This window comes from Euleptes europaea, chromosome 15 (assembly GCF_029931775.1).
Source record: "Euleptes europaea isolate rEulEur1 chromosome 15, rEulEur1.hap1, whole genome shotgun sequence".
Lineage (NCBI taxonomy): Eukaryota > Metazoa > Chordata > Lepidosauria > Squamata > Sphaerodactylidae > Euleptes > Euleptes europaea.
In genome coordinates this window covers 54,034,829-54,061,042 of record NC_079326.1, presented here as the reverse complement: position 1 = coordinate 54,061,042, position 26,214 = coordinate 54,034,829, and the positions used below count along the sequence as shown (strand labels likewise).

At 44.6% G+C, this 26,214-nt stretch overlaps 1 protein-coding gene across 1 annotated transcript in view; it reads left to right on the top strand.

Moving 5' to 3' along the window:
- The window catches only part of COL5A2 (collagen type V alpha 2 chain), a 145,959-nt gene that overhangs the window by 65,515 nt on the left and 54,230 nt on the right, over positions 1-26,214 (top strand). The window contains exons 2-12 of the mRNA XM_056861227.1: positions 1,190-1,417; positions 2,569-2,582; positions 6,156-6,188; positions 8,374-8,406; positions 9,339-9,392; positions 13,785-13,892; positions 18,270-18,347; positions 20,014-20,058; positions 22,813-22,866; positions 23,128-23,181; positions 25,719-25,772. Of these exons, the coding sequence (XP_056717205.1) occupies positions 1,190-1,417; positions 2,569-2,582; positions 6,156-6,188; positions 8,374-8,406; positions 9,339-9,392; positions 13,785-13,892; positions 18,270-18,347; positions 20,014-20,058; positions 22,813-22,866; positions 23,128-23,181; positions 25,719-25,772 (755 nt within the window). The remainder of the gene's footprint in view (positions 1-1,189; positions 1,418-2,568; positions 2,583-6,155; positions 6,189-8,373; positions 8,407-9,338; positions 9,393-13,784; positions 13,893-18,269; positions 18,348-20,013; positions 20,059-22,812; positions 22,867-23,127; positions 23,182-25,718; positions 25,773-26,214) is intronic.

Below are 26,214 nucleotides of genomic sequence, written 5' to 3'. Positions count from 1 at the left end.
TAGAGTTCTGGGCTGCTTCTTTCTCAAGCAGCATCCCTCATTATTCAATTGTTCTTTTTGATTATAACCTTCCTCTACTAGGTTGCCCTTGCTTTAAACCAACCCCAAAGAATAGCAACATTCACTTTTAAATTGTTCCCCCACCCCCAGAAAATGTTCTAAATTTATTGAGCATACCCAGCATTGCAAATAAACAAATGACTTCTAAAGCATTGGTTTTTTTGGGGAGGGGGTTCACAAGCTCTTTGTATCAAATGTCATACTTATTTGTTGATTTTGGTTGTGAATAATCTGCCTTTCTCTCTGAAACTCAAGGGGAATTATGTAGTGTAAACCAAATGCAATCAACAGGATGGGACATCTGATGAACAGTACAATAGGGTTTGGGCTACAGAAATCTGAAAACGAATTTCAAACAGAGCTGAAACTACGCATGAGCCTTCAAATATGAATCCACCTCGTGTCCCAGTGAGAAAGGCGGACTATAAATAACACAAATAAATAAATAAATAAATAAATAAGTGGTGTAGAAACTACCTACTCTGCGGCATACTTATAATGATAGGTAATCGGACCAGAACCAACGGGTTGAAATTAAAAGAGTTTCTGGCTAAACATTAAGAAGAACTTTCTGACAGAGCGGTTCTTCAGTGGAACTGGCTTCCTCAGGAGGTGGTCGACTCTCCTTTGGAGGTTTTGAAGCAGAGGCTAAAGGGCCATCTGACAGCAATGCTGATTCTGTGAACTTAGGCAGATCTTGAGAGGAAGGGCAGGAAGGGTTGTGCCGGTGTTTGGCTCTCGTGGCCCTTTCTTATATTCCCAAAGTGGCCGATCGCCACTTTGGGGTCAGGAAGCAATTTTCTTCCAAGCTAGATTGGCCCAGAGATCCTGGAAGATTAGTTTTTGCCATCTTCTGGGCATGGAGTAGGGGGTCACTGGGTGTGTGTGGGGACCATTGTGAATTTCCTGCATTGTGCAGGGGGCTGGACTAGATGACCCTGTTGGGCCCTTCCAACTCTATGATTCTAGTAATACAGGAGTATAGGCCAGTCTCTATCCTTGACCAATGCAGCGTTCTAATCATTTTATGACCATGCAGTCCTGTTTACCTGAGCAAAAAGCTTTCTTGAATAATTCCCACATGAAGGCATTTACATGATTCTTCTCTGCTGTTCCCCCCCCCTTCCAGAACTTGATGTCGAAGACGTTGCCTGCACTCAGAATGGAAACGTGTACCTGAACCGGGACATATGGAAACCATCGCCATGCCAGATTTGTGTTTGCGACAGCGGAGCCATTCTGTGCGATGAGATCCAATGTCCCGACGTTTTGGAATGTGAAAGCCCCCAGGTGCCCCCTGGAGAATGCTGCCCAGTGTGCCCGAACAGTGCCCGAAATGGTTTCGAAGGTGCCATTGGTAAGAGTGCGTCGAAGTGCTAACAGAACAAGGGGTAAAAATAAATCCATAATAGCCTATTTTGGGTTGACACAATTGTCGGAATGACACCAATGCTGGGCCTCCTCCCCTGCGTTTCCCTGCTTTTTGCCCTCGTTTCCAAATTTGAAATAAAACAGGTCTCAGAAAACATAAGCAAAACATGGGAAAACAGGTGGAGAGCGAGGTGACCTCTGATGGTCGAAAACAGCATGCATAATCAACACAAAAACCCAGAGTCATTGGAGGGGCACAAAAGACCTATAATGCTTTGAACCAAATTCATTCACTTCCAGAGCCAGAAGGATGTAGTGTACTAGGGGTGGCCCCTAATCTTGAAGCTCATGTAGTGGACAAGCGGCTTCCTCTCAGGCTAAGCTAAATCACATGATTGTTGTAATGATAAAGGACAGTACCATTATGTAAACAGCCCCTGAACCCCTTGGAGGAATGATAGGGATCAAAGCTAGTAAGCAAAAACATGATCGATATATGAATGTCACCACTGGTGAAGCCCATCTTCACACTACTGATAGTGCTTTTCCTCAGTGTGGTCCCTGTGGCATACTCTCCTCTGCCTGACCTTAATACAGGGTTGCCAGATCCTTCCTGGCCTTGGGAGCTTAATCTCTGCGGGGCCGAGGAGCGGCGTGATAGCACCACTTCCGGGTTTACCCCATAAGTGCCATGCGAGCGCGGGTCTAGGATGCTCTAGCAGTTCCCTCTGAAAACTCTAGGGGGGATTTCTAGAGTGCCGCCAGCACATCTGGGGTAACCCAGAAGCGATGGTGGCGTGGCGTACATTCGTGGCACATGTAGATTGCCACCCCCCCTCCCCAGCTGGTCTACTTCTGCTCGCCAGCCAGCTAGAGGGCGGCGGTTAGCCCAATGAGTTGGCAGGCAATTGCCCATTGTCAGTGGGCAGTTGGGAACTCTATTTTAATAAGAACGGAGAGGCACAGAATCACCCTCTGCTGGCATGGCTAACGGTCACTTTGTATGTGATACCATTCTAAATAATGCGTTAATGTTGTGCTCTGTGTCACGAGACAATTCCTCTTGCATGCTGTGTGTACGAGCGGTAGGAAACTTCTGCGCTCATTGATCTTGTTGCTTTGTTCTTCTTTTTGCAGGTAGAGGAAGGAAGGTGAGTTCGATAATTTTTTATTTAGTGTCCTCTGTCAGTCCCATAAATGAGTTTCCATCCGTTATTAGATGCCCTTTACAAAGCATGGCAAAGATGCTCCAGGAGGCCGTTAAAGGTGACATAAATATCCCTCCTCTGACTTTATGTGACAGATTCACCATACTGGACAAACAAAGGCCAGAAATGTCCTAAATCTTTTTCAGTAGCTTCAAAACAATAACAGAGGCTTCTTAGAGAAAAATTGTCAGTAGCCTCCAGCGTAGGGTTACCAACCTCTAGGTGGGGCCTGGAGAACTCCCAAAATTACAACTGATCTCCAGACTACAAAGGTCAATCCCCCTGGACGAAATGGCAGCTTTGCAGGGTGGACTCTGCCGTCGCATCTCAGCTGAGCTCCACCCCCTCCCCAAATTTCACCTGCCCCAAGCTCTTCCCCCCCAAATCTCCAGGAATTTACCAAACTGGAGTTGGCAATCCTAGTCCATGGAAGTGACCGCCCCTCCCAATAGTGTAATACCTATTTATGAGTAGGGTTGCCAGCTCCAGGTAGGGAAATACCTGGAGATTTTGGGGGTGGAGCCTGTGAAGGGCGGGCTTTGGAGGGGGGAGAGACTTCAATGGGGTACAAGGCCATAAAGTCCACCTTCCAAAGCCACCATTTTCTCCAGGGGAACTGATCTCTGTTGCCTGGACATCAGTTGTACTCCCAGGAGATCTCCAGCCACCACCTGGAGTTTGCGAAAACAATCCACACAAGGCTCGGTTCTATACATATATTCAAAAGGAGATAGTCAATACAAAACGTGGTGCAAGCAATATCTATAGGTGAATGACAGTCAAACGAGAACATTATACAAAAATATCAAAAGACAAGTCAAAGAACAATATATACAACAAATCTATGTCTAATGTTTCTCTTTGAGTCTTAAAGACTTTCCAGTATAATTTCAGTCTTTGTAAGAGCTGGTCCCGAAAGTGGAAAGAATTCCTACAGATTTTCCAAGAGTCCGAGTGGGAAATCAGACTTTTATATCCACTGGCTATGTGTATATTTTGTATAATGTTCTCTTGTTTGACTGTCGCTCACCTATAGATATTGCTTGCACCACGTTTTGTATTGACTATCTCCTTTTGAATATATGTATAGAACCGAGCCTTGTGTGGATTGTTTTTGCATTGCATTACCTGGACTTTGGCAACTCTATTTATGAGGACCAACCAAAACATCATAAAATAGTGAATGCGAGTTTTTGAGTTTCCCACAACACCTCACGAGACAGGGGGTTATGTAGAGAAAAGGAACGGAGGGAGGAAAAGTTGTTTTAGGGCATGTTGGAAGATCCCAAATTCTGCCAACAACCCCAGTGAAAGGCCCAGTGCTGTGGTGATGCTAGGATTGTGCCCAACAATCTCTGTGAGTTTGAAAACTTTCTCCACATCAGCTTCCATGTTGCAGAGGGCTATCGACTCCTCCCTGCTCAAGCTAGCAGTTCAGTTATCAGGAATCCATATTTCCCAGCATTCAAAGTAAAGAGGGCTGCCCATCTAAGGATACCTTATTAAGTATGGGGAAAAGAGAATATATTAACCATAGAGAATTATATTAAAAATTAGATTATTCCAGTTTTCTAATGCTTGCTCGGAGAGTATGCACTGCCCAATTTTCGGGTATCTTTCCATTTCTGCAAACCCCAGCTTATTTTAGCAATCGAACAGTCCCTTGTTATCACAGAGCTTCTATGCTCACTCGTTTGAACGCCGCTCCTTCAGGGGCATGAAATGGAAGATACAATAACTTATCTTACTGAGATAAACTTTGTCCATGTGATCTGAAGAGAGTTGATGTACTGTTGCATATGATGTTGGGATGTCCCCAATACCGTTCTTATGGCGATCAATGGATTACCCCTGTTTTAATTAAATTATCTGCCAACGTAACAAAAATAAAATAAAACAGTCCCCTTTTTGCTGGTGGATAGGGATCCCGGAACAACACTGGCGGTGGCCAAGTATCTCTCCACCATATTTTCCTTAAAACAGTAAAGGCTCCCCATTTACCGCTCAAGACTTTTGGGTCATGGGAGCTTGAAAAGAAAAGAGGGCTAAGGCCGCCAGCTCTTCTCTCATGATTCTGACTTGTGTTTTGCTCCCATTCTGTTCTCTTGGTGCCTGCACCATTTGGAAGACTAAAGATCTTTTCCGTTTTCTTGTCAAGTGGAGGATGAATGGGCTTGTTCCTGCCAGAGTGCTCATTGACTGTTTTTAACCACGGATGCCACCGATCTCCTCTTAGCATTGTGTTTTTAAGGTGGACGTGGCTGAGAAATCAAGTCTCTCTTTATGTATAACTTTGCCACCACGATTGTTGCCACCGGTGGCGAAGAGGGACCTGGCAACCCTAGGAACTGATCTCTGTCGCCTGGAGTTCAGTTGTAATAGCAGGAGATCTCCAGCCACCTCCTGCAGGTTGGCAACCCTACACAAGACTCCTGTTTCTTTATGCTGATAGGGGGTCTTCTGGTAGGCTGTGTGTTCCCTGTGGAACAGAGTTACATTGCAAGATTCTTTTTAGAAGTGAAAAAAAGTGGCAGCAAAACTACTTGTGCTGACACCGAGACACAGGAAGTTGTACCCCTGGGCCAAATGGGCCCTTTTTTATGTAGTTGCTTTCTGATATTTGAGTAGGGTTGCCAGGTCCCCCCTTGCTACCAGAGGGAGCTTTGTTTTGATGGAGCTGGGGTGGATGGGTGATCCACGCATAACGTCACTTCTGGGTTTACCCCGGAAGTGACGGGAATGCTCTAGCACATTCCTCCAAAAACTCTATGGTTTCCATAGAGTTTTTGGAGGAATGTGCTAGAACGTCCTCATTACTTCTGGGGTAGACCCAGGAGTGACGTTAATCCCCACCTTCAGCTGGCCTGATGAGGGGTGCCCAACGGCCAGCTGAGGGGCGGTGGGCAACCCACCTTTAATTGGCGAGCAATTGCCTGCCATTACTGGGCATCTGGCAACCTTATATCTGAGGGTTTTCTAACTAATCATTAAGTGCCGTCAAGTTGCAACCAATTTGTAGTGACCACAGGCAAGAGATGTTCAGAGGTGGTTCGCCATTGCCTGCCTCTGCATAGCAACCCTGGACTTCCTTGGTAGTATCCCATCCAAGTACTGGCCAGGGCTGACCCTGTTTAGCTCCTTAGCTCTGACAAGTTAGGCAAGTCTGGGCTATTCAGGCCGTGGAAGGTTTTTTAAGCACCTTGAAAGTCCCTTTGCTTCTTAGCTCTTGTAAAGTCAACTGTGTCCTACTAGATTGTCCACGGACAAAAGAGAGAGGAAGCCACAAAAAGGATCTGCTGGGGATTGGGTGGGTCAGAGCCACGAGGGACAGTGTCAAAAGAGAGAAGGAGAAGTGGACGAGATCAAGTGGAAAAGCCAGCAGGATCCAACCCAGTTTTGTTATTTGCTTTATGTGGAATGCAAATTCCTGAAGGGCACTTTCTTAGCAAATGTTCATTAATACGATACGATATTCTGTTCTGCCATCCCAGATAACCTTTCTTCTCTATCCTGCAGGGTCAAAAAGGCGAACCTGGAATTGTGCCAGCGGTAAGTTTTTGTGTATGATTTGTTCTTTGCTTACGGGTGTGAATGTGTGTATGTATTTAATATAGTATATAACGTGACAGCTAGTCACATAGTGTGAATTTTAGCAGCATTAGATTTTTACCAGTTTCAAATAGCAGCGAGGATTCAGGATTGTCACGATATTGCTGAGCTATTTTCTGAGAAGGGATTCTGCAGAATGGAAGACGTCCTTTTATGGACGTTTTCGACAGAATAAGGGATTGTGTCTACGCAGCCCTTCTGCTTCTTGAACTGTTTCTGGAGCTACATTTCCCCTCCCTGATTCTCCTCTGAGGTAACACAAACAGCTGCACATAACCGTAGTTCCACACCTGGTAAGAGGAGACGAAGGTTGCTGTGAGGGTAAAATAAAGGAGGGGAGTACAATGTATAACACAGTGAGTTCCTTAGAGGAAGGGTGTAGTGAAAAAGTACAAAATAAATGAATAAGAGGGGCCATGGCTCAGTGGCAGAGCCTCCGCTTGGCATGCACAAAGTCCCAGGTTCAATCCCCAGCATCTCCAGTTAAAGGGACTAGGCAAGTAGGTGATGTGAAAGACCTCTGCCTGAGACCCTGGAGAGCCGCTGCCGGTCTGAGTAGACAATATTGATCTTGATGGACCAAGGGTCTGATTCAGTAGAAGACAGCTCCATGTGTTCATGTGTTTATGTGTATAAGAGAAGAACACCGATCTTGTGAAGATTTAAAGCGGTCAGTGCTTGTAAAAATCCATATTTATTGCGAAGGGTGCACTGTTCACTTAGTGATCCTCTCTAGGTGCCCACAGCCAGCTGTGTTATTCTGTTTTCCATTCCTGCGAAACACATTGCTGGAGCATTTCTTACATTATGCTGCAGAAGGTCTGGGTGCGCCGCTAAGAATGCACTCCGCAAGCTCTCTGACAACTGAGTTTGCAAGATATACGTTCAAAGAAACACTTATTTGTCACATTCATGGTTTACACTGGAAAAACCCAAAAGGGCTGAGCGTAAAGGGAGGAGGCGGGGGAAGAGATTTGGGGTTTGCTATGCCGTTTTTGGTATTAACTGAACGTGTTTTTAACTATAATTGTAAGCAGCCTCGAACCTCTGAGGAAAGGCGGGATATAAACGTTTTAATAAAATTAATTACTAAATAAACGTGTGAAGAGGCCCTAAATCTGCAGACTTCTCAAGGGACTTCTTACAAACACTCTGATGCCCTCGTACGGTTGGGTGGGGAAGTCCAAGGATGAGGAACAAATTAGGCGCACAGTGTGAGGTCCTTGTTGTGTGTGTGAGAAGGAGATTGATGTGGCATTGGGGAAGAAAAATAGACTTTTAAAAACCCCAATCATTAGCACAGGTTTTCATTTTCCCATGGCCCCTTCCAGCGCTTCTTTCTCAGAGCCAAACTAGACAGCATCGCGTCTCTGAGTCCACCACAGGGACACAATGCCATTTTAGAGCTTATTTTTGAATTTTTGAAAATGTTGCAGGGGGGACAGATCCAGCTGTGGTGTGTGGGATGGAGGGGGGCTCATATTCTCCCCCACATCATTTTCCAGCTCTTGAGAACAGCATGGGGGAAGAGGAGCCACAGTCCCCTGCAGAATCTGCCCCCCATGGCATTTGCAAAAGTTATAACTCCCATGGCAGACTCGGAGATGCAGTTTGACAGTGTGGAAGCTGTCACAGATAGACAGATTCTTGAGGACCAACACATTTGACAAGTTATTAGGGTTGCCAGGTCCCTCCTCAGAACCGGTGGGAGGTTTAGGGAGTCGGGGCTGGGGGGCTGCGACTGGCATCATCTACACAATGATGTCTCTTCTGGTTTATGCGAAAGTGCCAGCGTTGCGCTGCAGGGATGCTCTAGCACTCACGAAAAACTCTTATGGTTTCCACTATGGCTTCCATAGTTTTTTTTTTCACGAGTGCTAGAGCATCCCCCCCCCCCAGCAGGATGCTGGCACTTCCGCATAAACCGGAAGTGACGTCAATGCGTAGATGACGCCGATCGGTCCCCCTGTCTTCCCTGGGCCTGCTTCCGCCCGCTGACCAGCTGAGGGGCGGCGAGCAGCCCAGTTAATTGGTGAGCAATTACCCGCCATAACTGGGCAAATGGGAACCCTACACGTTATTGAGCCCTGGTGTGTTGTTAACGCATTCTTTCTTCTCTCTGTAGGTTACGGGTATAAGAGGACGGGCGGGACCAGCTGTAAGTAATCGCTACCTCATTGAAAAATGCCGAAGATGCTTCTAGCCCTGAGCCACATTTTTGCAGCTCCTTTAGCCTCCGTTTTCCAGATCTGTCTGCAGCAGTTGGTTATTGCTACATTCTTCTGCTACTGCAGAGCGAATGTCAACGGGATGATCATTTTTGGTTTCTACACGGGGGACCTTTCGTACAGCATGCCCGTTCTTTCTTCGTTTCTTACTGTTTGTCCTTCAACTTTTATCCGGGAAGACGTAGTTTTCTGGGAGTTTCTGTTTCTTGTGGCTTCCCCCCTTGGAAGGGTTCCAAGTGTATGTTTGGAAGGAGGAACACACATCTGGAACCCCACTGGATGCTTGAGGTTATGATAGCAGCTTATGGGAGAACTACAGTAGAAAAGGGAAAATGGGAAGTCCTTTCTGTACCCCCTTCCAATGCTCCTGCTCCTCTTGAGGTGGCTTTTCTCGGACAAAGGCAGCCGTCTGGATTTTGTTACGCATGCCTGCATGTAATTTTTTGTCCCACCTGAAAGTGGCGAATGCTGATTTAATCACAGATGATCTAAAGTTCAGTAACAGGGGAAGAATAGCTTTCCACGTGGGCTTTTAAGCACATGCAAAAGAAATATGAAAGATGGCAAAAAATAGTAAATCCTCAGTTCTTCTCATTAAATGAGCTCTGCTCCAGAGGTACCTAAATTAACCCCAAAGATGCTGGCACCCAAAGTAAATACTGAATATATATGGATTTTGACACATTAGCACACTTGTCCCCAAACCCTCTCTGAGCCCCAGCTTGCTGGGAAGGAGGGTGGGCTATAAATGTAATAAATAAATAAAAACTTTGAATGCCTCCACCTGAATTTTTAAATACAAACTGTGACTTTGCAGCATTTCAGAACAGTGTGTGAATGTATGTTCTAATTGTTGACCCAGGGCCCACCAGGATCACAGGGACCGAGAGGATCGAGAGGACCCAAAGGAAGACCTGTAAGTTGTTAAAAGATTCTGTTGGAAACCTGACTTGAAACATAGATACTGGGCATTTCCAAAAAATTTAATTTTTTTAGAGTGGCTATAATATTTTCTGCATTAGGCCTCCTCCATTTCCCCTGCAGTTATATCCTGGAACATAGTTTGTAAGCTTGTAGGTGCATTCCAACAACATGCATCCACATGTTGATTTGTGCTTGGTGATTTGTTATTTCTAAAGATGGAACCATCTTAAAAGGTGGCCCTATGGAAGCAGACTCTGGTGGTAAGGGTGCCCCTTAAGTATCCCAGAAGGCTATTCAGTGAAAAGAGAGAAGAAATCACCTAGATTACTGTGTTCAGTTTTGGGCACTGCAATCGAAGGAGGATGTAGACAAGCTGGAATGTGCCCAGAGGAGGCACCTGGTTGGCCACTGTGTGAACCGACTGCTGGACTTGATGGGCCTTGGTCTGATCCAGCAGGGCCTTTCTTATGTTCTTATGAGGGCAACAAAGATGGTGAGGGGTCTGGAGACCAAGTCCTATGAGGAAAGGTTGAAGGAGCTGGGTATGTTTAGTCTGGAGAGGAGAAGACTGAGAGGGGATATGATAACCATCTTCAAGTACTTGAAGGGCTGTCATATAGAGGAGGGTGCCGAGTTGTTTTCTGTTGCCCCAGAAGGTCAGACCAGAACCAACGGGTTGAAATTAAATCAAAAGAGTTTCCGTCTAGACATTAGGAAGAACTTTCTAACAGTTAGAGCAGTTCCTCAGTGGAACAGGCTTCCTTGGGAGGTGGTAAGCTCTCCTTCCCTGGAGGTTTTTAGGCAGAGGCTGGATGGCCATCTGTCAGCAATGCTGATTCTATGACCTTAGGTGGATCATGAGAGGGAGGGCACCTTGGCCATTTTCTGGGCATGAAGTAGGGGTCACTGGGTGTGTGTGGTTGGGAGGTAGTTGTGAATTTCCTGCATTGTACAGGGGGTGGTCCCATCCAACTCTATGATTCTATAAAATGCAGTTATGCCATATTTTTAATTATGAAAACAATTTAACTCAAAGTCTTAAGCATATATCCTTTGAATAAATCCTATGGAAATTGATTGGCCTGGTGTCAAAGTAAACCTGGTGAGGCAGTAAAAGCAGTAAGGGTCATTGCTGGTCAAGTTCTTTATAGTTTTCTCATACCTGGCAACTAAGGTTGCCACTCTCCAGGTAGTAGCTGGAGATCTCCTGGGATTACTACTGATCTCCAGCCAATAGAGATCCAGCCAATAGAGATCAGTTCCCCTGGAGAAAATGGCCACTTTGGAAGGTGGGATCTATGGCATTCTACCCTGCTGAAGTCCCTCCCCTCCCCTCCCCAAACCCTGCCCTTCTAAGGCTAATCTCTGTCACCTGGTGATCAGTTGCAATAGTTGGAGATCTCTGGCCACCACCTGGAGATTGGCAACCCTAGTTGAAGTTCATATATTGATCTGAGCAAATCAGCCAGTGACTTGGTTTGGTGCTAGGGTTGCCAGTTCAGGCTGAGAAATGCCTGGAGATTTTGGGGAGGAGCCTGAGAAGAGCCGTGTTTGGAGAGGGCAGGGACTTCAATGGGGTATAATGCTAAAAATAGTCTATCTTCCAAAGCAGCCATTTTCTCCAGGGTAACTGATCGCTTATCGTCTCGAGATCAGTTGTAATTCCAAGAGACCTCCAGCCACCACCTGGAGGTTGGCAACCCTTTTTGGGGCTGCTAATAACAGTAACATTTCCCGGATCTGTTTTAGGCATAAAGTGAACAAGGAACTAATGCAAGAACAGCGGTGCGCTCTGCTGCCACCTTGTGACTCTATTTAGCACTGACTTATTTAAAATGTGTGTTACATTGTTGGAGAAGCTGACATAAGAAACCACAAGGTTTCCAGCAATGCTGTTGTGATATAGATATAGCTATAGGTAGATAGATTTAGATATAGATATATAGATGGATGTAGAGATATAGATATAGATAGATAGATAGATAGATAGATAGATAGATAGATAGATAGATAGATATATAGTCAAAAAGGGCAAGAGTCCAGTAGCACCTTAAAGACTAACAAAAATATTTTCTGGTAGGGTATGAGCTTTCGTGAGCCACAGCTCACTTCTTCAGATACAGCTAGAATGTGAATCCATAGATAGATAGATAGATAGATAGATAGATAGATAGATAGATATATGTAGATATAGATATATGTATAGATAGAGATAGAGATAGATAGATAGACAGACAGACAGACAGACAGACATAGATGTAGATATATGTATAGATAGAGATAGACAGATAGATATAGATGTAGAGATAGATAGATAGATAGATAGATAGATAGATAGATAGATAGATAGATAGATTTGTACCAAGGACCGCCAGTGTCTTTTGCAATAAAGTTCTGTTATTTTTCATTTCACATCCAACAATGCTCTTTCTTGCAGCACGATACTAGCCCAGTTCACAAGTTGTTTCTCTATGGAGGGAGGCAACCCCTTCCAGACCCCATAAAATTGTATCCCCTTACCCACTCTTCACCAAACTTTGGGGGTCGTGCAACAAGAGTCCCTTCAAGCTACACTGTGAATTTGGGGGCTCTACCTCCAAAAATGCCCCCCCCCCGGAGCTTTAAAAAAAAAACTGTAAATGGGCCGGAATTCTTCCTGTAAACCCGGAAATAAGCCGAATACCCATATTTACCGGTATGGGTATATGACTTATTTCGGGTTTACCAAAAACAAATCGGGCCCAATAAACCCAATAACCCCTCCCTTCCCTTCAAGCTCCTGCCTAAATTTCTTCCTCCCCTTCAGGTCCTGTTGAAGAATTCTTTATTCTTCTCCTGCTCTTATGTCTTCATCCACTGACTCATGCACTCAAAGTCAGAGTTGCTGATCAGTGCCATAAATGCATGAGGCTATAAAACCCAGTCATGTTGGATTTCGCAGACAGATCCATGAAATATTCCTACTGTATTTCCTCCTCCCCATCCCCATTTTGGTTGTCTTCCAAAGCCTCTTTTGCTTTTTAATATATATGACTCATGAGAAACTCTTGTGCAAAATGATGCCAGTATAAATCTGGGATGGCGTCCTCTGGAATTCGAGAAGTCCCTCTGAATTTGTGCCAGCATAACTGAAAATAGAAACTGGTGTGTGTCTATCCCTGCCCCTGAGGATTTAGGAAAAACTGGCAAATTAGTTTGCGGGCAATCATCAAAGAAATGTGAAATCCACTGTATGCATTTCCCAAAGTGATGAATCAGCAATTTCATCTGCGACATCTTTTTTGCATATCCGTTCCATGAATTGCTAACCATTTCTCATTCCATAATAAAAAGTTCCTAGAACATGTTGTAATTCTGTTGTTGTCCTGAAGACTCTTACTGTAAATGTAAGGACTGAGAGCCTGTGTGGTATAGTGGTTAAAAGTGGTGGTTTGGAGCAGTGGCCCCCACTCACTATCTAAAAACACTTGGTGGGTGCCAAGAAAATGTCAATGGGCACCAAGGCGCCCATGAGCATCACGTTGGGGACCCCTGGTCCAGAGCAGTAAGCCAAATGAATTACCATGTAAGGGAGACAATTTCCATGTCACCTCGAAACGTTGCTGGCAGCAGTGTGGCAAACCCCCATTCGTATGATGCACTGCGATATGCCTTTCGGGTGCCTTATAGCACAGCTTCCGTGTGGCAGATGTAAGGAGCACACTGTCTTTAGATGCTGGTCCACCATTTTTTCTCGCCCTTCTAAAGGCATTTTTCTCTGCCCTTCTAAAGGCAGAGAGCAAAATATTGTAGGACAGGACATTATTGCATGGGCAACCTCAAGAATAATATGTCCATTTATGCATGTAAGGCTGCATGTAAGGCTGTTTCCTTGCGGTCACCCCGACGACTACTATGCAGCTTTGCTTTGATTATGCTTGCATTTTCCGACTGTCAGAGGTCACCTTGCTCTCCCCATGGGTTTCCCCTGCATTTTCTGGATGCTGGCTAAACACATATCCAGAAAAATGGGGAAAACACTCGGAAACACGCGGGGAGAGTCAGAGGTCACCTCACTCACCCCGTGGGTTTCCCCTGCATTTTCTGGATGCTGGCTAAACACATATCCAGAAAAGTGGGGAAAACGCTCGGAAACACGCAGGGAGGGTGAGGCAACCTCTGACGGTCGGAAAATGTAAGCATAATTGAAGCAAAGCCCCAGAGTAATGGGTGGGGTGATCGTGAGGAAACAGCCATGCATATATAACCAAACAGTGTTTTTTTTGCAGCGGTTGTACATCTGCTGACTGCCATATTTGAATTGCTTCGATTATTTGAGAATCTCTCTTCTTTATGTAGAGGTTGTGTAAGCACCTGTGTTGATTCACGTGACCTCTTCCTTTAGGGTGCCCGCGGACCTCCCGGAATCGATGGGGAACCTGGTATACCTGGACAACCTGGTGATCCCGGCCCTCCCGGGCAGCCATCCACGGGTCCCGACGGAATGACCAGAGTAAGTGACCTTCCTTACGGGTATGAGAAGAAGGCTGGTGGGCTTACAATCGAGATTGGGAACAGTTCCAGCAAAGCACCACATTCCTTACGAAAGGAAGATCAAACACACAGACAGACATAAGAGATAGACATGGTAGATTTTGATCCTGTGGGCACCTCTGGAATTCTGACCCAGCAAGGTGGGCACAGCCCCAAAATGGCTGCTGCAAAATGGCTGCTACAGGAGGTGTGGCCAGCCACAAAATGGCTACCACGGGAGGCAGAGCCAACCGCACACCCAGAGGAAGCCCAAGTGCAGGGCCAAAGAGGGGTAGTTAAAAAAATACTGGGGAAGAGGAATAAGAGAGATTGACCCTCGGTGGATCGACCCTCATAATCTAGCCTTGAATGGTTTGTCGTGTTCTACCTCTTGCTAATATGGATAACATACAGGCTCATAGGCATTTGACGGCAACATCCTCCCTCCCTAATATGTCCTACCCCCCCAAATTCACATGCTTTCTTCCGGCCTTTTCATTGTGGAGATACAAGGGGAAAGGTGCAAACAATTTTTGTTCCTATTTCCCTAAGAAGGAGGGAGGGAAAGCTACAAGTGTTCTGCAGCTGTCACTTCACTCTTTCCTGACCAACTGCATTCTTGTTTGATCTGTCCCATGTGTTTTTCCTGCCTTTTGCTTCTTTCTTTGTTGTTGTTGTTTTTTGCTCCCATTCATTTCCACAGTGATAAATGAGACCATGTTTTTAATCGGGCAAAATAGCCCATCTCTTCAAGGCCGTATGATTGTGACGATACACAGATACCATGTGGAACTGTGTGGAAGTCAGACAGGCCATTCAGAAGCAGGAAAAACCCCCGCTATTATGAAATTAATAACCAACATAAAATCTCAGCATACATTGGTCATTCTAATATAGCTATCAGTTTAAGGGTTAGAATCCAAGTAGATTATACATAGGACATTAACTCAGCCTGTGTTTTCATGACTGAGAACAGAAACTTAGTCACAGATACAGCAGTTCTTTGGTCAGTCCCTGCCAGTAAGATTTTGAGTGGCCTTTTATACAGGGACGTTTCCCCATGGTCACCCCGCTTCCTTTTGATTATGCATGGCTTTTCTGCCCATTAGAGGTCACTTCGCTCTCCACGCGCGTTTTGCCCGTGTTTTCCGGATGCCGTTTTAGCTAGAATCTGCTAAACGCGGGCAAAACGCACGGGGAGAGCGAGGCGACCTCTGATGGGGGGTTGAAAAGGCGTGCATAATCAAAAGGAAGCGGGGTGACCATGGGGAAACGTCCCTGTATAAAAGGCCACTCAAAATCTTACTGGTGTGCATAATCAAAATCAGCTCCAAAGCAGTCGGCAGGGGTGACTGCGGGGAAATTTCCCTGCATAAAAGGCCAGAGTCTTCTGCTCAGAGAACGTTTTTTATCAGCCAACATAGGTTCCAATAAATGGACATGTGCCTGTAGATGAAACCTACAGTGGAAGCTGAATGGTAAGAGATTCAGAACTGATAAAAGGAAGTATTTCTTCACACAAGGCATAGTTAAATTGTGGAACTCCCTGCCCCAGGATGTGGTGATGGCTGCCAACTTGGAAGGCTTGAAGAGGGGAGTGGACATGTTCATGGAGGAGAGGGCTATCCATGGCTCCTAGTTAAAATGGATACTAGTCATGATGCATACCTATTCTCTCCAGGATCAGAGGAGCATGCCTATTATATTTGGTGCTTTGGGACACAGACAGGATGCTGCTGCTGCAGTTGTCTTGTTTGTGGGCTTCCTAGAGGCACCAGGTTGGCCACCGTGTGAACAGACTGCTGGACTTGATGGGCCTGGGTCTGATCTAGCATGGCTTTTCGTATGTTCTTATATTCTTAAAACACGTGAACCAAAGTTTCCGTCAGGTCCGCAGAGCAAGAACAAAATCGACGATTAGAGGGAATGTTTTTGTATCTTCGTGTCACAAGTGCAGATGGGAGCACTCAATCCCAGCGATATGAGCGTCCTCACAAACTTCAGAAACTCATGATTACTGAGGCTGAAGTGCTACCTCCCTTACGATTGCAGAATATATTTCTGCCGTCCATTAAGTTTAAAGACCGCCGACTCATCGGGGAAACTTTCTGAGTCAAGAGGAGATTGGAACAGCCAGGCTGACAGCAGTTTTGCAGATTGAACTATTTACATATATTGATATTTACCTCGGACACTTGTGACTTGCATGAAATTTAATCAGCGGTAGGTTAATTATCAATTGTCCCTTTTTAATTAAGGATGAAATTATTCTCGCTCATTATTCGTGGCGTTGCCTTGAAAGAGGACAGGGCTGTGATTCCCGGGGGCGAAGAGTTTTGTTTTTGTTTTTTAAAAGGGCCCAAGATAATTTAATTCCCGCTCGTCTTTCAAACTCTTGAACGCTTGGAGCTTAATGAGAGAATAAGACATTTTCCTTTTAATTAAACTTGGCGTACCTTTGGTGGAAAAATGGATTTTGAGCGCAAATGATTAATGGAGTTTGGAATCGATGCCCTTTAAAGACAGTCTTCAAATAACTGAGTTTGTGGTATTTAACAGTGACCGAATTTAGGTGTCGGTCCAAAAGCCGTTCAAATCAATGGAAATCTTTTGGCTGATTTCAGTGTAACATTGGCGGACTGCACAAGTGAGACAGAGAGTAATGCTAAGCAGGCCTCCTCAGAGACCTGCTCCATTTTGTTCTTTGGGGCTTACTCCTAGGAAAGTGTCTTTAGGTTGGCACTGACAGAAATCTAAAATGTTGAGTATAGAATATATAGAAATGAAAAACAAAAATTCATGGGTGGGGGGGAATTGAACTGTGTGCACAGGGTTGCCAAGCCCGGGTTGGAAAATTCCTGGAGAATTTGGGTGGAGCCTGGAAAGGGCAGGGTTTGGGGAGGATAGGGACCTCAGTGGGGTACAATACCATAGAGCCCACCCTCCAAAGCAGCCATTTTCTCCAGGGGAACTGATCTCTGTCGCTTGGAGATGAGCAGTGATTCGAGGAGATCTCCAGGCCCCACCTGGCAAATGGCAACCCTATGCCTGGTCTGATATTGGTAGGGTGGCCAACCTCCAGGTGGTAGTATTCAAAATTTAACAGCTAATAAGTGCTTGCAGGAGTGTGGAATTCAAAATATAGCACTTAAACAAAATTATCCAATTCAGGAAAATTTACAATGCAAAACTTGCAGTGAGAATAATGTATTAGAACATTAGAAACAGAACCACTTCTAACACAACAATTATAACATTAGAACAATTATAACATTAGAACAAAGTGGCAATGGAAGTCCGGTATTCAAAGTTTGAAGGAGGCGTCTTACTTTTGTCGTCCTAAGAAAAAGGAAAGGCACACTCCTTCAAACTTTGAATGAAAGTTGCACGGAACAATCTAAAGGCTTGAGAAAGTCTATACGAAATGGAATTTTACCGGACTTCCATTGCCACTCAACTCATGGTTCCTGGTGCTGTATGATGTGACTGTAAAATATACCACAGACTACGAACTGAATTTAGCTGAGCTCTGCCAGCATAAGCTACAATTTGTATTTGTCTTGGAACTTTGTTCTAATGTTATAATTGTTGTGTTAGAAGTGGTTCTGTTTCTAATGTTCTAATACATTATTCTCACTGCAAGTTTTGCATTGTAAATTTTCCTGAATTGGATAATTTTGTTTAAGTGCTATATTTTGAATTCCAACCTCCAGGTGGTGGCTGGAGATCTCCCACTATTACAACTGATCTCAGGCGATAAAAATCAGTCCCCCTGGAGAAAACGGCTGCTTGGGCAATTGGACTCTATGACATTGAAACCCCTCCCCCTCCAAACCCCTCCATCCTCAGACTCCACTCCCAAAATCTCCAGGAACTTCCCCCGGAGAAAATGGCCACTTTGGCAATTGGACTCTATGGCATTGAAATCCCTCCCCTCGCCAAAGCCCACCCTCCTCAGACTCCACCCCCAAAATCTCCAGGTATTTCTCAACCCAGAGCTGGCAACCCAAGGGTAGATTGTGTTTATCTGTTGGTTATTTGTATTAGCTGTTTCTTATTTTATGGACATGGATGGATTTGCCCTAAGTTATTTTTTAGCAATAACTCGGTCTACAGTTTTATCGACTGCTGGCTTGCTTATATTGATGTGGATATTAGAATCATGTTGTATTATTGCTCATTATTCAGCGGAGAGGTACTATATGCATATTTAAAAATATTTAAAGAAATGCATAACATAGAAGTTCATCGCCTTGTTTCATATATGCCTCGCAAAAAAGTTTCACCCCCTAAATGACAACAAAAATGTGCCCACGTAGCATTTTCTCAAAGGCTAATAAAATTCTAATGTTTGCAGCCCTTCACATCTCAGATGGCAGGACTGGACGAGAAAGCCGGACTCGCCGGCCAAATGGGATTTATGCCTGGCGCTGTGGTAAGAATTCGCAGATCATTACTCAGGGCAATACCGTTTTAGAGAACAACCCTAAGCAGGTCTACTCAGAATCCTACTCAGGTCTCTTCAATGGGGCTTACTCCCAGGAAAGTGTACTTAGGAGAGCAGTTTGTAGTGGGCCTGGTGAGCCTAGGGCTTGTAGAGGACCTAGGAACCTGAAATGGGATTGACCCGAGTTTTCTTCATGATTACCTTATATACAAGCACTGACATGGGTTCCTGTTATGTTTGCTGCTAGTAATGTCAGCTGTGCAAGTATTAGCTGTGCAAGTGGAGAGACAACCTGTTTTGTAAAGGACCCCCACACACTTTGGGACAGAGTGAGGATGCTCAATTTCCTCTTGATCTGTCTGCCTGTCTTTCCTATTAGTGAACATTGATGCCTCATGTCTATATAGGGTTGCCAGTTCACTCCTCGCCACCAGTGGGAGCTTTGCGGGGTATGTGGCTGGCAGCTGTGACCGGGGTGTGCACAACCCGCAGAAAATGCCAGCGTCACTTCCAACACCGACATGCTAGCAGTCACTTCCGAAACTCTATGGTTTCCACAGTGTTTCGGAGGCGATTGCTAGAGTGTCCACATTGTGTTCCCCCTCTGCTGGCCCTCTTCTGCCCGCCAACCAGTGGAGGGACAGTGGGCAGCCTGGTGGATTGGCGGGCTTTTGCTTGCCTTCACCGGGCAGTTGGCAAGCCTACGTCTATAGATTATTCACTTTAGACTATGAATGTTTTAGGGGCTTAAAAATGGACGAAACAATAGATGAAGATTGATGGGATGGGGGAAAATGCAAGAAAAATGTATTAAGAACTGGCTCGCTCAACTGATATTTTTGCACAGTTGAGCTATTTGACTGCAGCTTGGGAACAGCTGATGCACCGAACTGCTGGGTGTTCAATCACCTCCCTCCTTTGTGTGCCCTGCCTGTATATGCGAATTGTTGTGTGGGCAGGCCTTCTGTATGGTCATTTATGCATGGAAGTTTTACCTAAGGTTTGTTGCTCACTGGATCCACACTTTCCTGTGGGGAATCTCTGCACCAGCAGTCTCCAAGCTCAAATCAAGTCCCTTAAATGCTGCTTTGTAATTGGCTTACTTGTAGAACTTACTGTGAGTGAAAATTCCCCCTCAAAACCTAATTGCCACATAAAAAAGCATTTTAAGAACAATAACAACAAAAAAACCCCAGAGCAATCTGAAAGGAGGGGGGAGAGAGAAATCCAAGCCTTGGTTTTATAAAGCTTTTCTTCTGCTCAGAAAGAGCTCCGAGGAAACAGGAAGCATTTGAATCCCCATCTCTTTACACACTGCTTTGTAATTGGCTGTGAGAGAAACCAAGCTCCTGTGTCCTGTGCTTTGCCTTATGCACGTGGATTTCACCTGGGCTGAGCTCAGGGGAGAAGCCCCAGGATTTGCGAGGGCTGGCAGCGAGGTCATCTCTAATGGATGGAAAACTCATGCATAACTCCGTGGAACAACCGATTCGGACTGGGGGTGAATGTGAGTGAAAGTACCCATGCATAAACAACCTATGAGAGAATCGGTCTGTCCTGGGATAGAATGTTTGTCCTCAGGGACATTGTACAGATTCCTGTTTGATTCACTTTCTGAACCAACCTGTGTAATAAGGGTTTGTTTCCTCTCCAGGGTCCTGTCGGTCCAAGGGGTCCCCAAGGCTTGCAAGGACAACCAGTAAGTAGTTATTTAAGACTTGTGCACCAAATTTAAAGCCTATACTAGGTTAGATCTATATCAAGAAACGTTGGGACGTCTCAGTCTCCGATATGTCACCCAGAAATAGTTTGTTTCAATAAGATTGTTTTGCCCAGTTCTCCTATTCCCCCACAAAGCACACAATTTAACTTTAACACCCATTTCATTGTGACACATGAGTTAATTTTCTCATCTGAGTGTGTCATTGATTTCATGTTCTTTTATTTATTATTATTTATTAGTTTACAAAATTTGTTTCCCACCTTTTCTGCTTTCACAAGGGCTGCCAAGGCAGGAAAGAATTTAAAACAGACATGATAAAATTACATTATTTAAAAAGATTAAAATCAACAGCCCCTCCCAAACATACATCAGTTTTGAAAGGAGTTAAAAATACATACAAAAGAGTTAAAACACGTACAAAACATAAAAACATTGGTTTGGGAGGTGGGAACACTGAGGGAATGTCAAACAAAAAATAAAAGTCTTCATCTGGTGGCAGAAGATGGCAATAAAAGGGGTCAGAAGACTCTCTCTGGGGAGAGAGTTCTGGAGCTTTGGGGCTGTAACCAAGAAGGCCCTGTCCTGGGTTGCCATTTGCCTAATCTCAGAAGGTGGGAGGTAGCCCTTGAATCAGGGCCTCCAAAGGTGACTGTAATGGTTGGGTGGATTCATATGGGATTAGGCTTTATGGTTAGGGATTGTGACCCTTATATGTATTCTTTTTCTTCAGGAGGTTTAGAGCAGCTTCTAGGCTCACATCCAGCCTAAAGCTAAGCATTGCTCAAAAGCATCACATGCTCTCAGGTCTGCTTCTCTAAACCACCCAACCAATGCAGATACCTCAAAATAGGTGCCCTGGTTTCAGACCTTCCAAACTTGTATGGAGAACAGGCAAGCCAAGACTGCAGTTTGTACTTGGGCCTTTCCCCAAAGAATATGGGAACGTTTCCTTAGAACAACATAATCTTGATGCAGGCTGTGCTTGAACTTGATTTCTTAGCTTGCATCTATTAATGGCTAGATTTGAATCTTGAGGCTCAATCATGTAACACCAAACCATGATTCGGCTTTCCATGCAAAACAAGTGAATATTTCTCTCCAGGATCAGAGGAGCATGCCTATTCTATGAGGTGCTGTGGAGCACAGGCAGGAAAATGCTGCTGCAGTCGTCTTGTTTGTGGCTTCCTAGAGGCACCTGGTTGGCCACTGTGTAAGCAGACTGCTGGACTTGATGGACCTTTGTCTGATCCAGCAGGGCCTTTCTTATGTTCTTATTTCCTTGGGACATTGAGATCATCAGCATGCAATCTGACACACATATTCAGAACACAATATTACTTTTCTAATTAAAAAAAAACTTCTTAAATCCTGTCAAATCAGTTTTCAAATGGAGAGGATGGTACATTGGGCCAGATCCGGTACAGCCTTTCTGCAGGTGTTGAGTACTTCTGCCCATGGAGTACAACTTTTGTAGTTCCCCCTCCTACATCAGCCCAAAATGCCTCCTGAAATCTTGTTCCTGGAGGTCCCCTCTCCCCCCAGGAGCAGGATTTTGGGGAAAAACATTTGGGGTTGCTGTAGTCACTCCCCCTCAGATGAAAGTCTTTGTGCCCATGGAAGTGCCTCACTGGATCCAACCTAGTGTCATGTGATATTGATATTTAGAGAGACATGATAGAGGCCTATAAAATTATGCATAGTATGGAGAGAGTGGACAGGGAGAAGCTTTTCTCCCTCTCTCATAATACCAGAATGCGGGGTCATCTGCTGAAGCTGGAGGGTGAGAGATTCAAAACACGTAAAAGGAAGTATTTCTTCACACAGCACATAGTTAAATTGTGGAACTCCCTGCCCCAGGATGTGGTGATGGCTGCCAAATTGGAAGGCTTTAAGAGGGGAGTGGACATGTTCGTGGAGGGTAGGACTATTCATGGCTGTTAGTAAAAATGGATGCTAGTCATGATGCATACCTATTTTCTCCCGTCTCAGATGGGCATGCCTATTATAGTAGGTGTGTTGGAACACAAACAGGATAATGCTGCTTCAGTCTTGTTTGTGGGCTTCCTAGAAGCACCTGGTTGGCCACTGTGTAAACAAACTGCTGGACTTAATGGGCCTTGGTCTGATCCAGCATGGCCTTTCTTATGTTCTTAAAGTCAGTGTGCACATTGAGGACATAACTCTGCACTTCAGATCTGAACTCCAGCTTGACCCCCCTCCCCATACCCATTTGCAAGGAAGTAATGCCAAAAGCATTCACCTTGCAGACGGGGATACCAGGACAAATGATCAAAACACAATTCTACTTTTCTAATTTAGAGTCAAAGCTCCCTTCATCAGACATCGTATCTGATGAAGGGAGCTTGGATTTTCAAAAGCATATACCCCCAAAATCTTGTTGGTCTCTAAGGTGCTACTGGACTAAAATCTAGCTCTTCTACGGCTGACAAACATGGCTGCCCTCTGAAACTATTAATTGCTGTACACCCTAATGCTATCAAATAGCTCTGATAACGCAAGTTTACCCTGTACCACAAATGGATAAAGTCTTTTATTAATTGTTTTATTTTAAAATTGTAAAACTGCTTATGTTCTGTTTCTCTGTTCTTTATACTATGAATGCTTAAGACTCTGTCAATCAGCAATAGAGATTTGATTGATTCACTGCTGTATCTTATTCTTTTCCTAACATTTCCCCAAATTTCTAATCTATTATGTACCCCATTTTAGGGTTCTACCGGCCCAGCAGGCCCTCCAGGTGAACATGGGGACCCGGGATCAATGGTAAGACCCCTCATATACACATTTAGCCTAATATTAAATTTTTCTGTATATAAAAAGAGTGCAAATAGAAATGTGTAGTATTCATTTAGATTATGCCTTATTTATGTAGGCTAAATCTGTGTGCCAGTCTTCCTAACAAGATGTTAACTGACCTGGCTGCTTATGCATTTTATCCAGTTGTCAATTATTGTTATTTTTTGCTGGAGTGACCCTCATTTTTGTTAATTTGCTGACTTCAGGTTGTATCATTTCTCTTTCTAGGGACCTGCTGGTGCCCGGGGCCCAGAAGGCCCTCCAGGAAAACCCGGTGAAGATGTAAGTTTTACCATTTTTGTCCTCTCAGACTAGCCGATAATATGATCTCTGGTCAAGTGTCCCATATGAGGTCACACAACACGACACTCATCTTAAAAACAATGCAAAACCAGACCCAGTTCAAACAGCCATGTCCCTGATGATAGACACCGACCAATTGAGGTCTTCTTCAGAAAGGTCTTTATCAGAGTTTGTAAAGGGTTAAAGAACCAGCAAGACAGGGATTCCTGGTCAGGGAATTCCAGATGGAGAGAACCATCACAGATAAAACTGCTGGTTCATCTCCTCATGTTAACTGTAAAAGGTTTGTTTTGCTTAAATACAGTTGTGTCTTTATGGCTTGGTAGGGTTGCCAGGTCCTCTGTTGCACCTGCAGGAGCTTCATTGTGGTGGGGCTGTGGGGGGGTGGTGATTGGTGCAATAACGTCACTTCCGGGTTTACCCCAGAAGTGACAGGGATGCTCTAGTACATTCATCCAAAAACTGTGGAAACCATAGAGTTTCCATATGGTTTCCATAGAGTTTTTGGAGGAATGTACTAGAGCGTCCCTGGTCACTTCCAGGGTAAACCCAGAAGTGACATTATTGCACCAATCACCCCCCACCAGCCCCACCACAATGAAGCTCCTGCAGGTGGCAACAGAGGACCTGGCAACCCTACCAAGCCATAAAGACACAACTGTATCGTGCTGAGAGTGTCCGCACGGGGGTGGGGTTGCTCTCCCCTTCCTGCTTCTGCCCACTGATCATCAGCTGGTCAGCAGGCAGCCCAGTTGATTGGTGGTCAATTGCCCACCACAACTGGGCAGTTGGGAACCCTACTAATATGTATTTTGTTTTTGCTGTCCAGGAAAGCTAGTAGTGCAGAAAACTTATAGCGCAATTCTAAACAGAGATTATATCCTTCAAAGCTCAATGAAATAGAAGGCTTTAAAAAGGTTAACTGTTTAGTATGCCACCATTAAACCCCCTCCAGGAAGTCCAGATCAACACTTCTCTGGCTTCCTGGTAACCAGGCATTGTCCGTGTATTTTTAAGATTGCTGCTGCATTCATAATGACTAGAATGTACGTTTTTTTAATGAAAGCTGAATTTTGTGCTAGGTAGGCAATGCCATTTTTGTGTTGTGATTCACAGAATACGCACAATGCTGAGTTGTACAAAGAATATGTCCATATTTAGTGTGTAGAGCAGAGTTTCTCAACCTTTTTACCCATGTGGAAGCCTTGCAATAATATTCATCTCTCAGGGAACCCCTACATATGATTACATATGATTTACATATGAGTAGTCTATTCATTACTATTTCTCACAGAATCCCTAACAATTTCTTGCAGAACACCAAACGATTTCTCGCAGAACCCTATGGTTCCAGGGAACTCTGGTTGAGAAACGCTGCGAGGATTGAATGCACTATTTCCCATTGCACCAAACTCTCCCTGGTTGTTACACAGTGGAAAGCTTTACAACAATATATTGTGCCCTGGATTCCAGGTGCATTTTGAACCAGAATCGTCTTAATTAATCAGTCAGGCCCCCTGGCCCTGGTAGCAGTCTTCATCCACTGCTAGGGATAAAAAGAACCCCTACTGATTGGTCCCTGACTGTGGGACCAAATTGAGAAACTTCCCATTGAAATGTTGCTGTTAACCGAATCGCCAGTTCAAAAGATGGCAGAAGTCCTTTCATTCTACAGGCCTCAAGTGTTGCAGAAATATTTATTTTATTTAAAACATTTTTATGTCACCTTTCCACCCAGTCAGGGTCCCCAAGGCAGCGAACATAAAACGATTAAAACACTTGAACAATTAAAAATGACAATGAAAATTAATTCAATAAAAACACAAACTGACAACACCAGAACTAGGTAAACAGGCTATGGCAGGGGTGTCCAACTCAATTGTTACAAGGGCCGGATGTAACATAAATGTCACTTGGTCGGGCTGGGCCATGCCCCGCCAGCCCAGATCAAGAGTGGGAGGGGTGGCTGCCTTGGCTGGCTTGCGGGCTGGATAAGAGCAGGCCTTATGTTTGACCCCCCTGGGCTATGGAGTTGCTAATTCATTAAAAATTACGTGCTCTTACAGTTATCATCAAAACATTATACTGCGTTCCTGTAGAATGGAGTGGCAAAAGAAAATCTAGGCAGATGATGAGAGGGAGGGCATCTTGGCCATCTTCTGGTCACTAGGGGTGTGGAGGGGGGAGGTAGTTGTGAATTTCCTGCATTGTGCAGGGGGTTGGACTAGATGACCCTGGTGGTCCCTTCCAACTCTATGATTCTAAGGAAAAGTATCGAGGGGCAAAGGAAGAGTTTTCCAAGGAGTAAGGCACCTTCTTATTGAATTGTAGCAACGGCTAAACATTTCAGAGGGCGGGGGGAAAGAGATCCAGGCACAGATTTATTATGTCACATGCCATCATGTTAGGATATATAATTATTGATGTATGAATGATTTCTTGTGTGTGTGTGTGTAATACATGAATATTAACATAACATTGCAAGACTTACTGAATGTGTTTCTTCTTCTTCTTAGGGTGAATCTGGCCGAGCAGGGCAGCCAGGAGAAGTTGGTTTTCCAGGATCCCCAGTACGTTCACTATCAATTATACGCCCCAAATTCTTCCGGCACTGGGAGAGTGTCCAGGAGTTAGGGTCTTGAAACTGTTTTGAAGGGAGGCGATAGAGGTAGAGGAAAAAAACCTCTTTATCTATTTTAATTTTTTCGATTTCTGACTCACCCTCCCTGGCAAAGTCAGGCTTTTTTGCTTTGTTTCCTTTAAACAAAAATTATTTGTTTGATGTAAGGCTGACCAGAGGGAGGATGTAGCACTAAACCATTTACACCATGGTAAGTTAGAGCCACCGCCTGTTCTACCGCTCCACTGAGCAAAGTTTGTTAATTTATTTATTCATTTATGTAAACTCGGCAGTTCCTTGTGGTGGTAGTTAGAAGCCTTCCTCCAATCTAAGGGGACTTCCTCCAACTTAAGTGGCTCTTCCACTGGTGGAAGGGCCACTTAAGTTGGCGG